At 36.7% G+C, this 15,189-nt stretch overlaps 1 protein-coding gene across 2 annotated transcripts in view; it reads left to right on the top strand.

Moving 5' to 3' along the window:
* Nucleotides 1–15,189, top strand: part of opn7b (opsin 7, group member b) — a 47,169-nt gene that overhangs the window by 23,802 nt on the left and 8,178 nt on the right. Inside the window, exons 2-4 of one of the 2 annotated variants that reach the window (XM_016533058.1) lie at nucleotides 2,329–2,416; nucleotides 6,239–6,401; nucleotides 10,031–10,158. In XM_016533058.1, coding sequence (XP_016388544.1) covers nucleotides 2,329–2,416; nucleotides 6,239–6,401; nucleotides 10,031–10,158 — 379 coding nt within the window. Of the gene's footprint in view, nucleotides 1–2,328; nucleotides 2,417–6,088; nucleotides 6,111–6,238; nucleotides 6,402–10,030; nucleotides 10,159–15,189 lie in introns of those variants that run through there. The other variant, XM_016533059.1, reaches the window with a different exon arrangement.

The following is a 15,189-nucleotide window of genomic DNA, read 5'->3' as shown; positions in this document are numbered from 1 at the left end:
ATTAATTTATTTATTTAGAGAGTTGAGATAAGCACTGTAGATCTAATTTGTGATATATATATTTTTTCTTCCAATGGATTTTTATTTTCCTATTTGCCCACTTGTCAGATAATGAATATAATACTGAGATCTGATAAAACTGATAAATATTTTAATAAATACACTGTTGAACGTCTCTGAAATCGCAGTTACAGAATATAATTGTTACGAATCCTGTCCATGGACTTCCGTCCGATCGCCACCAGAGGACACTCGTCCATCATATTGACTCTCTCACTACACAGACAGTTACACGTCACCACGGACTACATTTCCCATCATCCATTGCACTGATTGCACACAGCTGTAACCAATCACACACACACACTATATTACACTCACTCAGATTCTTCTCAAACGGCCGAGTATTGTTTTGCACTTATCATTCTTCCAGCGATAGCTACTTCACGAAGCCATTCCAAGTTTTCTGAGTCTAGCCTTAATCTTGTTCATAGTCTGTTTTCCCGTGTTTGTACTCTAGCCTGTTTTCTAGTTTCGCCTGTTCTCTGCCTGCCCTGAACGATTTCGCCAGTCTTGGATTTCGCCCTGTTCGGATACTGTTTACCACTTGCCTGGACTATCGCTTGTGTTTCGGATTACTCCTTTGGATTACCCTGTTTAGACATTGTTTGCCTGAGATCGACCACGCCCGTTTACTGGACTACTCTTGTGTCTTGCCCACGTTATACCTGTTTGCCATTGTTTGACCCATGCCTGTTATATGACCACGTCTTGGAAATAAAGCCTTGCATATGGATCCGCACGTCTCACGTCTCGTTCGCCCCGTTACAATAATATGACAATTATATAGTTGAGAGGTATGTAGCTGTATTATCATAATCAATTCATTTTAAACATACCTTTTGCCGGAGACCAACTACCATTGTTGATTTTTACACATTAAAAGTCTAGTGCTCAAAATACTTGTTTTGATGTAATACAGTGTTGGGTAACACTTTAGTAGAGGGACCAATTCTCACTATTAACTAGTTGCTTATTATCATGCCTATTAATATAATATTGGCTGTTTATTAGTACTTATAAAGCACATATTGTGCATGACCATATTCTACATCCCTAATCCTAACCAACACCTAAACTTAACAACTACCTTACTAACTATTAATAAGCAGCAAATTAGGAGTTTATTGAGGCAAATGTCATAGTTAATGGTTTGTTAATGGTGAGAATTGGGCCTCAAAATAAAGTGTGACCCAATGTTGTTACAGAGACTCACCCAGGAGCAAGACTTACACAGATAATTGTCAAATTGAAAACAGAGAGACATTTAATTGAGGATATTAATGGCCTTTTTAATCTTAGGCTGTGAAGGATTAATTCTATACTGAACATGAGATGTTAAGTGTCTGCTGTCTGATGTTCAGTGATTTCATTCATATGTATATCTGCTGGTGAGACTGCTAACTGATGTTGGCAAGATGTTCTGCTGTCCACCGTGTGAAAGCTTTCGACACTCAAGAGCATCAATCAAATAACCCATACTTTCACATCTGGCTGACAGCAAAACTGGCAAATTCATAAATCAAAGTAAGAACTGTTGTCTTGCACCTAGCATTTCCTGAACGGACTGCGGGGGATCCGATCTGTTGGTTGTGGGATGAATATAAATGTTTTATTCTTGATATCAAAAAGCGATATTTTGTATGATAAAGTATCTTGCCGTAGGCTGGGAGAGAGGATATGGAGCGCTGGATCATTTGTTGTGTGTGATATATTCCTCTGGGTCAGGTGCCCGCAGGCTAAAGATGAAAGTGGAGGAAGGCAAAATGTGTTAGTAATGAGAAAGCAATAGAAGTACCGACATATTACCACGCATGTGTTGCCTCTGAATATTCTCTGTGCTCTATTTAAACTACTCCAGATTAATGTTATAGGATTGTAGTATGATTCACTATTTTCATCATCTCATCCAGTGGTCCCATTCAGAGTCTCTACGCACACCGTCATGATCTAGTGCTGTGAGTGTGTGTGTGCTGTATGCATCAGTGCGCACATGCTACATCTCCAGTGCCATGTGGACTGTGTGCACTTCAGAGCAAAATTGATTTATGGTAAGACATAATGAGACTCTCTCGTTTCTGGAGACCTTCTCATCTTTTAAACTGGAGCAGGTGCTAATGGAAATGCATTGATCATTGATCAATTCTGGGAAAAGGACTGAGTCCAACAACATGGATTTTCAGATTTAAAGAGGATGGTGTGCAAAATAAAACAAATGCAGATGTTGCATACTGGTCTTACATTTGCTCCTTTTCTTCTTCTGTACAGATGGAAAACTCATCCAGAACTGACATGTTTCATTCCAAAATATCGAAAGAGAATGACTTGCTCTTGGGAGCTGTCTACACCATCTTTGGTAAGTGTGTGTCAAAGTAGCCTAAAAATATTGGCTTAACATTGTTTTTAATTCTGTAAGCACCTTATTATAAAGCATAAGCTTAAAGGGGTCATATGATGTTGCTAAAAAGAACATTATTTTGTGTATTTGGTGTAATGCAATGTGTTTATGCGGTTTAAGGTTCAAAAAACATTATTTTCCACATACTGTACATTATTGTTTCTCCTCTATGCCCCGCCTTTCTGAAACGCCTTTCGATTTTTACAAAGCCCTCCACAAAATGTGCTGCACACATCTGAATATTTGGGTTGAAGTGTTCTGGAACAGTGTTGTAAATACAACTTAACCACTGATTTCTAGTCGTGTCCTCTTTTGGAAGGCCAAACAAAGTAGTTTCCCTTTCACAAGGAAACACACAGCGTCTCAACGACATGGCGGCATAACACTCCAAAGAGAAAGGAAAAATTGAAATCACATCATATGACCCCTTTAATTAAGAATAGCAACTGAGAATCATGTTAATACTGAACCAAGATTAATTCTATATTGAAAAATACTTTCTCTCTCTCTCTCTCTCTCTCTCGCTCAAATTATATTTATGGTTTGCAAACCTTTAAAGGGGTTATGAACTACCTTTGTTTTTGTTTTTGTACTGTGTAACAAAGTTCGTAGTTCGGGAAGAAGGAGGCGGGAACCGACGAACATTTAAAAAAAACTTTAATCAAATAAACAAACACAAAATAGAGCGACAGCCCCTCGCGGACGACTGTCGCGCACAAACAAAACCAAAACACAAAATAAAATCCAGGCCTGGTCCTCTCTCGTCCAACACTGTCGTCACTCCTCCTTTTTATCCTTCCGGAGCTCCTCCGTGGGACTCGAGACCGGTGAGTGGCACAGGTGTCGTGCATTAGCATTTACTCCACCGGCCTCGCTCCGTTCCCACGGCTCTCGGCTCCACCCCTCTCATCACATGCTGTTCTCTAAGGTCCACTTAAAATGTTATCAATATTTTTGCTTAAAAAACATCATAATTTAGAAGTAATAGGCCAGTTCCTGTCCTGTTTTTGATCAGAATGCTCTGTTTGATTGTAGACTCTGAAGTAATGATTGGCTAATAGTTGTGTAGGTTTAATAGGGCTACATCCTTCACAGATGGACGCTGCTGTGATTTAGGTTAAAAGCGCATAAATACTCAGTACTTATCAAACAATCTGTTTAAAAGAAAAAGCAGTAGTGAGCATGTAATGAAAACATTTACTCACACTTGTGTGTTGTGATATTACTGTCAGATCCAGTATCGTCACACAGCATCGTCTTTAGTTTTGTTGGGATCAGAAGGAAGGCGATGCAAATACTGTTTTTCCATGGCTTGGCTCTGCACAGCATCTTGTTGTCTTCACAGCATCTTTATCATTTGGTTTCTGTGTAGACTAGGGTTGCCACCTTCAGTGAGGCAAAATAAGGGACACCCATTCACGAACTATGTCTACTATGTCTTGGTTATGTCTACCAAGCTCTGATAATGTATGGAATATTATATTAATCTTAATATATTAATATCAAAATTTTAATAAAACAATAGGCCTATACCTTTAGAAGCATGTGTCTGTCACTTTAAAGGTATGGTTCACACAAAAATTAAATTTGTTATAATTTACACAGGTTGTTCTAAACCTGCATAAAGTTCTTTCTTCTATTGAACACAAAAGAAGATACCTTGAAGAATGTGTCTCAACTAAACAGCTGCTGGTTGTAACTTCCATAGTAAGGTAAAAAAAAAAAATACTATCAGAGTCACTGGGGACCAGAAACTGTTTGGTTACCCACATTATTTATCTTCTTTTATATTCAACAGAAGAAAGAAATTATTACAGGTTTGGAACAACTTGTGGGTGTGTAAACGATGACAATTTTCATTTTTTGGGTGAACTGTCCCTTTAAGTCAGACAGTCCACCGTGAACAACTGAAATGCTTCTCTGCAAACTGCGCATTCATCATTAGTTACTGGACAGACACATTGATAACGTTCCCATTCAGCCCTACATCTGGAGAGTCTTGTGTTCAAAGGGCAGATGTGAGCTCCTGTTTTTAAACCGCGCAGGTTTACCGCATGCTGCGCTCGTGTGAAAGGGCTTTAACGGCGCGCGTTCTGGAAACTCTATCGCTATGGAAACAAAGACGCCAAAATCGCAAATGAGCTTCTCTAATACTTCTTATGAAATTGATTTCATTATAATTGCTATTAATATTATAAAAAGTGCAAAATACTTATTTGTTTATTCAAATATGTGTTGGCCTTTGTAAAATACGGGACAAATCGTGTCCCAGCATTTTTAGGCTACATACGTCATAAAGAAGATCTTATTTTAGAATATTAACAGTTATAAATTTGACCATTATTCTTAGTTAAGCGTACATTGTTGTAATATGCTTATGACTCGCGGATGTAATGCTCAGTTAACTGAAATAAACCAGGCTTGATGACGTATGCAGCCTGCAAATGTGACCTCCGGAGGATTCAGCCTTCCATTTGAGAAATGGCCATAGAATCTATACGGTGGGCGGGGCTAAACAGACATCGATGTCGAATCGGTGGGCGGGTGCTAAACAGGTAGTGATGTCGAATCGGTGGGCGGGTGCTAAACAGGTAGTGATGTAGAATCGGTGGGCGGGGCTAAACAGGTAGTGATGTCAAATCGGTGGGCGGGTGCTAAACAGGTAGTGATGTAGAATCGGTGGGCGGGGCTAAACAGGTAGTGATGTCAAATCGGTGGGCGGGTGCTAAACTGGTAGTGATGTAGAATCGGTGGGCGGGGCTAAACAGGCAGTGAGGTAGAATCAGTGGGCGGGGCTAAACAGGCAGCAATGTCGAAACAGGCGTTGATCTTCTTTTGTGGAGGTGGCGTTTATCCACACTATTACATCATAGAGTAAAACATTCCACAAGTTGTTGTTTTGGCAGACTGCCTTCAATATAAACTGTTTTTAGGCTAATGAGAAAGTTTTGATTTCTGAAACTTACAGGATGTGTTTATAGTACAATGATCTTTTATATATTGGTTTCTCAGTTCATGACCCCTTTAATTTTTATTTAACATTGATTAAAAACTTTTCTTTTCCCAAAGACAAAAACATTCATACAGAAAAAAATACTATTTAAATATCAAATCAAAAATCATGGTTTTTGATTATATGCTCTGTGAACAAATAACACTCATTTCATTTTGGTGTTCATGGTACAATTAATGAATTCATTATTTAAAAAATAAGAAAAGAAAGAAATAACAATTTTTTCCATGATTGAAGTTTATTTTTCCTAACATCCTTTAGAACCAAACAAAATCTGCACCTGCAGAAATCGCCACAGAATTGGAATGATAGTCATTTAAAACCCCCATCCTGTGCATCTAATAAACTGATATGCTTTCAGCTACTAAAGGTATAGTATTCTCTGTTTAACCCTTACAATAACAGATTCAGTCTGCGTACTACTGTAATAGCCTTATCTTTTCAAGTCAATTCACATTTGTTTGTATGGCGCAGCAGTGCCCAATCCTGTTCCTGGAGATCTTCCTACCTGCAGAGTTCAGTTCCAGCCCTGATCAAACACACCTGTCCGTAATGATCAAGAGCTCCTGGAGATCTGAAGAATGAGGTTGGTTCAGTTGTGTTTGATCAGGGTTGATCAGAGTTGAACTTTGCAGCAAGGTAAATCTCAGGAACAGGATTGGGCACCCCTGTTATAGCGCTTTTTGCTATTGTTTCAAGGCAACTTTACCATTCATTTTGACTGACTGATTGATTGATTGATTGTATATTTCTTTCTTTCACTGCAGGTGTGCTGTCTCTGATGGGAAACACCACTCTGTTGTTTGTAGCCTATCGTAAGAAGTTGTCTCTAAAGCCTGCCGAGTTTTTTATCATCAACCTCTCCATCAGTGACCTGGGCATGACCATCTCCCTCTTTCCCTTCGCTATTCCCTCTGCTTTTGCTCACAGGTAAATCTCTTTCACATCAGGGACGTTTCCAATCTCTCTTTATATATACATATCTCTGTTGTGTCCTCTTGAGACTCATTAAAGAGGGTCATCTTGTTCTCTCTCATCGGCTTAAAGGCGTCAGCATAATAAAAGCAAATTAAATCAAATTTAACAGCTGGAAACACATGAGCGCAGCATCTGGGTCCTCAGAGATGACTGACCCTTTTTGATGATACTATTCCTTTTTTCTTCCCTTTTTATTTGTGTAGTCAGCTGTTATCATTGATCATGTGGGAACCACTCTGCTTTTGAAACCTCAGAAAACACGAGTGCTGGAACATATAGACATACAAATTGAGGAAAATAATTATTTAATTTGTATTTGTAACATGTTTCTTCAACGCAGATGGTTGATTTATAATAACATGAATAAAATTTAACATAAATTTCATGAGTTTAAATATGCTTTGGATTGCTGTTCACAATAAAGGGGCTCTTGACTAAACCGTGTTCCCCTTCACGAACCTAATAAATAATGAAGAATAAAGATAAAGCAAGAGTAGTTGTTTTAATTTGGTATTATTGGGGCTACATCAAATAGCACAGAATCAATATTCAGAGTTTGGCAAGCCTGTACATTTTTCATGCAAACTTATTTTCCAAGGACAAGAGGGAAGGCAGGTGGAGACATCATGACACTATAAAACTAGTAAAGTATTTCAATAGAAGTATATACACTTGCTGAATAAACACACACATATCCTTAATCTGAGCTGTTATTCCAGGTTTTTACTATTGGTTATTTCTAAACGCCCTAACTGTTCATACAGTTACAGTTACATTTACATTTACATTTATGCATTTGGCAATTTAATCCAAAGTGACTTACACTGAAGATCTACATTCTATTATTTCACACATTGCCTAGGAATCAGACCCATGGTTTTGGCATTGTTAGTGCTATGCTTTGAGAAATGGACCAGTGTCGAGATGAACTTATGAAATGAATTAGGCAAAATGAATTAAACGGGAAATTATGTAGACATCAAATGGAACTGCAACATGAATTTTCATTGAACTAGTAAAGACCAGTGACTCTCTCATTTTGCTTTAATGTTATTATTATATACCTTATTGCCACTGCTTCATAGGTTATGTACAAAGTTCACTGCTTTATTTAGGATAAGAGACTGCTTGTGCCCTTTTCTAAAATAAATAAATAAATAAAATAAATTCTACTCTGCCCCACATGATTCTAAACCAATCATGGGAATTTATTTTCACTGTTCCTTATTTTCTGATTTTGATCTCTGATCCATGAGGTGGCACATAATAAGGATGCGCCGATCCGATATTCACATCGGGTATCGGCTCCGATATTGCCATTTTTCTCAGATTGGGTATCGGTCAGAGAGAGCCGATCCAAATCCGAGATTTATTTATTTTTTTGAGTGTGTTGTGCGAATTATTCTGTGTTTTTTGCCATACGATAGCTTAATGTAAGCTACATATGAATATTTAAGTCCTTACATTAAAGTTCACACAAACTCTTTTCTCCGCTGTGGCTGTCAGTCATTCGTTCAGCCTTTAAACCCTGGTCGCGTTCGGTTACAGCACTCAGCTCGGTAAAGCTCTCTCCAAGATCATTCTGTGTTCCCATTATACTTGATTTGTAAATACATGTCTATGATTTTGCAAAAAGGACTTTATCTTCTTGCCGGAGTTTAATGTTGTTTTGTTACTTGCTACCGGGTGTCTGTGAGAACAAAACACGGGCATAGAAAAGACTATAAATTGTTTTTAACGTGCACAGTAACTGAAATTTAAAACTGTTAAAAGAAAGGCTCAATAACTGTTGTTGCAGTTTTTAACACGAAGCGCTTACAATGTGCGCATCCGGTGTCCAGAATGATGCGCTTGAAGCAACATGGAGTCACAGCCTGACGCCGTGTTGCTTCAAGCACATCATTCTGCACACCGGATGCGCACATTGTAAGCACTTCGTGCTCATAGACTGTATAAAAACAGCTCGTGCTGCACTGTATTTGTTTTGTCCTATCGTATCTATAATATGTTGTTGCCTTACTAAAAAATATGCTATAGATTTAAAAGAAATGTATTTTAATTTTATAGTATATACTTATATATAAATACATTCATGAATGTTTTTAATGAATGGATTTTATAATAATACAAATAGCAATGTGAAACATTTTACCATATTTAGTGCAACACTTTTATTTGTTCCCCACAAAATATTGTTTTTTCACTAAATGTTTGGATTTCTAAAATTATTGTGCACTGATTTTTCTAGAATAACTGTTGCTGCCGAATTATCCACTAACCTAGTTTATGATAAATTTTTGTCATAGATTATAAACATACATAGGCCTATATTTTTTCATATTTATTGTTTATTTTATTTTTCTTTATAATGAAGTAGTCTGTATCTAGTAGATTGTGAAAGAATGATTATCAGTTCCACACACAGAGATATATAAATTCTACATTTATTTAAATGAGGGAAAAAAACCGTCACTGGTATCGGATCGGTATCGGCCAATACCGAACCCTAGGTATCGGAATCGGTATCGGAGGCGAAAAAGGCGGATCAGAGCATCCCTAATTGTTGTGCCATTCATCCACGACAGACTACTTCATTATAAAGAAAAATAAAATAAACAATAAATATGAAAAAATATAGGCCTATGTATATTTATAATCTATTTTATTTTTCTTTATAATGAAGTAGTCTGTATCTAGTAGATTGTGAAAGAATGATTATCAGTTCCACACACAGAGATATATAAATTCTACATTTATTTAAATGCGAAAAAACTTAACTGGTATCGGATTGGTATCGGTATCGGCCAATACCGAACCCTAGGTATTGGAATCGGTATCGGAGGCAAAAAAGGCGGATCGGAGCATCCCTAGAACATAATGCTCAAGTCATTGCATGCAGCAATCTAAACCTTTTTTTTCTTACTCTTTAGCACTCAGTATTCGATGTGCACACAGCCGGATACACATTTTTAATGCAGCCAGTGAAATTATCATTTGAAATAACTTGTGGCATGTACATGACTCCAGACTATCCATCCTGCTGTTTAAATTGCAGTGTTATATAGTTTGCTTATTATTATTGCAAGGCAAAAACCAGCATTCAAGAGGACATAAGGACAGTTTTAGCATTATACTTGTCAAGTATAGTATACAGAATAAACTAAACTGCCTAAATTGCATTAAAAACCTTATGTATTGAGTTTTTAGTTTCTCTCAACTATTGTCTGAAAAACTGTCCTTATTAACACAACGTTTTCTCAATTTGAGTTTGTTCACTAAATGCAAAGTTGGGGATTCATAAAATGCAGGTCCACAGCTACCATCACTTTGAGACTCAAAAAAGCATATACAGGCAGCATAAAATGAATACCCATGGCCCCTGATGATATATTTAGGTCTTATAAAGCAAAATGATTGGTCTGTGCAAGAAACTGAACATTATTTACAACATGTAATCCAGCACCTCAGGCAAACGGTCCAACAGCAATAATAACAGAAAACAACAAATATTGGATTGCATGAAATAGCAGGATTGAGCGTCCCTGCTTTCAGCGAATGCACATGTCTTGTTCTCTTTTCAGGTGGTTGTTCACGGAGATGATGTGTATGGGTTATGCCTTCTGTGGAGTTTTGTTTGGTATCTGCAGCCTCAGTAACCTGACCGTATTGTCTTGTGTGTGCTGGCTCAAAGTCTGCTGCCCCAACTACGGTAAGACCTGTCTTGTTTGAACAGAATATGATGTTAAAATGTGTATCAAATGCATCTCCTGTCATCTCCTGTGGTTCCTGCTGGCCAAATGCTTCTTGCAAAGGCACACGGCTGTTTGAGAGCTCAGCCAAGTTACTCATTGTGGGGTGCTGTTGGATAAGTATTTAAAAAAAGATTATTTATTAACCGTGCGTGCCAGAGGCAGCTGGTGTGAGCCAAATGATTACAATCACTATCTTCACCCCTGGCTTCACTTCTGCAAGAGATATTGTTCAGATTTCTTAGAAATAAAAAGAAGAAGAATAATACTAACAGTTGGCATATTTACTTTTTTCCTCTTGTGACTAGATATTTTTATTAATTTTTTTCAGACAGTGAAGGAACATTTGTATTTTATAATGTCAGAACATTATTATATAATGTTAAAAAGTGTATTTTTGGTAACACTTTACAAATATGCATTAATTCATGCTTAACTAATGCACAGATAATCACGAGTTAATGAAGAACTAAACCATTTATTAATGATTACTGCATCAGCAATTAATGAACATTCTATATGATTCTTAGATTAAGTGATACATAAATTGTTATTAGTTAAATGTGTCATAATGTATTAGTTCCCTAATAACATATGCTTTAATTAATCATTAGCTAATGATTTGCAAAGGTATCATTATGTTATGACTTTACTTGTTGAGGCACAGAACTATTAACTAATTGTTGAGTAATATGTCATTATGGTTATGGATTTTGAATTAGTTAGCTAGTCATGTGCCTCAACAAGTAAAGTCATAACATAAAGATATATTTGCAAATCATTAGCTAATGATTAATTAAAGCAGACAACGGAAGTTGAAATGCATGGCTTCGGCCCATTGTGGTAATTAACACATGAATTTACATTAGTTCATGTAAAATTGTATTATGGAATTAAACCCCATCATGGTGACACACATGATACTGAAATAATGCAATAAACATTAATTTAACAACATTAGATGTAGGATTAAACCTTAATGTACACAACTGATAAGAAAAAACTAAGAAACATGTTATTTCAACAAAAAAACATCAAATATTAAGTGTCATGCAAGGAATTCTGGGAGTGTCAATTTGCGGTTTGTCACTGTAAATTATACAATGACTTTTTGTTTTTCACTTCCAAAAACCTTATTTTTAACAGTATTTTACTGTAAAATTAAATTTAATGTAATTACATTTATTCACCGTATATAGTATGGAAACTTACTGTTAACCAGTTAACAGGTTTTTACTGTAGCATTTTTACAGTCTTTTACTGTTAAAATCACAATCATTTTTTACAGTGTACATTGACACATTTCACTAATAACAATTTATTGATTACATAATCTATGAATCATATAGAATGTTCATTTGTTGATGATGCAGTGATTATTAATAAATGGTTTAGTTCTTCATGGGTTATATATTAACTCGTGATTATCTGTGCATTAGTTAAGCGTTAATTAATGCATATAAGTGCTACCGTATTGGAAAGTGTTACCGTATTTTTTCAATTTGTATACATTTGTACAAATTAAACAAGCACTTGGAGGTTGGATGGAAAGTAACTGTGGGATGGGAAGTAATTCAATATGTCTTGCAGAAGTAATGACAATGAGTCGTCATTCCCTGGGTAAGAAGCAACAACCCACTAAGAACTTAGGTGAGATAAACCTCTGATGTCTTCATTAAACCCTGCAAACAAAGATGATTCTCTGCTCTGACTCTCTGGATAGCTGTTTTTCAAAAGTGAACATATGTACCTGTAGCTCAACTGTTGCTAGCATTGGTTTAGCACGGTGCTAGGTTTGATCAGCAGGAGGTGTGTGTACTGTACTAATGTACTTCAGGCCAAAACCACTTAATTCAGTTCAATTAATTCAGTCCTTGAGGGTAAATTTAGCGTATGCATTGTATTCATCTGAGTTACATACACTGGAAAGTAGATGAACAGTTGTAAAATAAAGCAATAAGCCCCAAGAAGCCGTGGGTTACAGTGAATTTATAACAGCTAAGGGGCGTTGTTAGGCACGACAAGAAACCCCACTTAGCTGTTATAAATTCACTGTAAACCACGGTTTCTTGGGGCTTATTGCTTTTATAAAAGAGTTATTCCATATACGTAGTAAGGTTTCACAAAATAAAACTGAGGTTTAAAGTGTAATGATATTAATAAAAACAGTATTCTTCCACCAAACAATGTAGTTCCTCAGAAACGGTTGTGGTTCCAACAAAGTGGTTGCCGAGCAACACAACGTAAACAAAGGTGTATGTTTGTAGAGTAATTTACAACAGCTTCGAACACTGCTCAACCAATCAGAATCAAGGACCGGAACTCTCCGTTTTATAATCTAGAATATAATATAGAAATTTAGAATAAAATACAAATATTACATATTTTTTTACCAATTTTTTGGAGGCTCTGCCTTCTTTGGACTGCAGGAGTCTGGTGGGTTCGAGTGGAGACAGTCCATGATGCTGCAGATGAACATTTCAGCAGGACACAGCTGGACAATAATTCCTTTAGTTTTTGTGTGAGAGTCAGGTTAGTAATTGTGTTGAAAATGTCAAAGCCAGTCTTGTTCCTTACAAGGATGAAAACAACGTGCCCAGTGCTTCAGACAAAGAAACAAGACTGCTCAAGAGAAGGACAGCAACAAAAGGAGAATGCCAAAGAATGAAAGAAAGAAACTGCTTATGACTTGAGAGACTTGATAGACAGAAGACCTATATAACCTTTACACCTATATAACAACAAAAGGTTGTTACATAACACATCACGTCAGATGGGGGCTCACGGTTATACTTTCTACTTCATTGAATATTTCGTAAGATTGTTTGGTTTTAAAAGCAGGGGTCTCATGCATATATAACAAACAGACACCAGCTAAATTTGTTATTAATATAAAATGTGTGATCAGAAGCGTGTGTTTTTAGCTTAAATACAACAAACTAATCCAATCAGAATTAGGAGTTACACCTGGTTACACACCAGCAACCATTGTTTTGTGTTTGAAGTTTTGAATGGTTTGACTTAGATTAATCAAGCATATGAGGGGAGAAAAGGGGTGAGGAGTGAGCATTTAGGTGAGAAATGGCTCGATTTCTGCAGCACAGCAGCTCAGACATTGGCATCTACACATGATCCTTGTCATTCACTGTAACCCAAAATGGGTCGAAAAGATGACAGAATTGTCATTCCTGCAGAGGCAAATTGTTGTGTGTCTGCGGGTTTTTATGGATTGATTGTTTGTGTTATTAGTGAAATCGAGAATATAGGGGAGAAACAGGGCCATGAGTGTGTATTTGGGTGAGCAGCGGCTCAATTTCTGCAACACAGCAGCCTTGAAACTGCCACCCACCCATGACTCATGCTATTAAATGCAACCCAACCCAACAAATGATTGATGAAGGGCCTTTTTTTTCCGATTTCACTGAGCAACATGTCAAGGAGAGCCAGGCTGCTGTGATAAGAGAGCTGTCTTACACCATTTAACTAACTGGCATCAGGGCCGGCCCATGCTATAGGAGTAGTGTTGTGATCATTTTGACAGCATGTCTATTTTCGCAGCATTGCTCACCCTCAATTAAAGTGGCAGTGCATTGTTTATTGTCAAAATCATCACGGTTTGACACAAGAAAACAGTCATTTCAAAAGATAAAGAATGTCACGATATGACTTTCAGGACTGTGTAAAACAGAAAACTGTGAGTTGCTTAAAATAAAACAAAATATATTAAAATTATTATAGGTATAGCTTAAGTTAAAGTATTTTTATAATGTAGAAACACAACATGCATGTGCTGCTTCAGTTCTCTTACAGTGTGAAACAGGAAATCTCTGCCAAATAAATAATAAATCAGATACATGTCCAAACAAAGGGATAAAGACAGTATTCTTGATATTTTTCAAATAGGCCTTTGTATTATTTATACATTTTGATTTTAAAATATACAAGAATGACCAAAAAATATCAGGAAAACTATTTGGCCAATTTGATATACATAAAAAAATCTACATATGATTTTTGACATATCATTGAACACACAATGTCTCCTCGGTTTTTCAATGCTCAGAAAGCTCCATTCAGATGGCCCTATACGAAATCTATTTCTGGTTTGTACCTTCAAACTCAGGAGTAGCAGCAGTAAGAGCAGCAATAATTCAATCCCATGAGAGCAGCAATAATGCAATCCCATGAAATGAAAATGAAGCGAAAATCTCTAAAATGTGAGACCGCATAAAATGGTTATATAACATGGTGGAATCCCATGGAGAGTCAAGCGAGTGCCGTGCACAGACACAGCCTCTCACTAAAACAATATAGTTCTGGCTCTACAATCTGACTGAATGAGCCATGTGTGACGTTAAGTACACTCTTAAAAATAAAGGTTATTTATTGGCATCAGTGATTCTATAAAGAGACCTTGAACATCCATGCAACCTTTCAAATGCAGAAAAGGTTCTTTATAGTCGAAAAAGGTTCTTTAGATTTTTAAAATGTTCTTCAAAATGGTTCTTTTAGGAACTGTTCACTGAAAGGTTATTTTGGGAACCAAAAATGGTTCTTCTATGGCAGTGGTTCCCAAACCTTTTGCAGCATGCACCCCTTTCTAATTTATGACACATGTCAAGCACCCCCACCACCGTACTCCGGTTAAACACCACATTTTTTACTGCAATACAAGTATAAATACAAGTATTCACTGTATACAGGGCTTGACATTAACTCTTTTGCTCACCAGCCACTGTGGCTAGTGGTTTTCCAAAATTACTAGCCACTCAGCATTTTCACTGGCCACAATTTTGTTGCTGGAAAATTACATTTTATATGACCAAAGTTACTGCATATTAAAATTTATTGGAATTGATTTCCAGGTGTTTTTTTTTTTTTTGCCTATAAAAAGGGCATTTACCCCTAACCTTATTAAATGCATGTGTCATCATCTTTCATATCAAATTCTTACATTTCATTAATAATTTCACTTAATATAATAAGACTCA

This window comes from Sinocyclocheilus rhinocerous, unplaced genomic scaffold, assembly GCF_001515625.1.
Source record: "Sinocyclocheilus rhinocerous isolate Xijiao unplaced genomic scaffold, SAMN03320098_v1.1 scaffold815, whole genome shotgun sequence".
In the NCBI taxonomy this organism is placed as follows: Eukaryota; Metazoa; Chordata; class Actinopteri; order Cypriniformes; family Cyprinidae; genus Sinocyclocheilus; species Sinocyclocheilus rhinocerous.
This window is presented reverse-complemented; position numbering and strand designations above follow the sequence as displayed.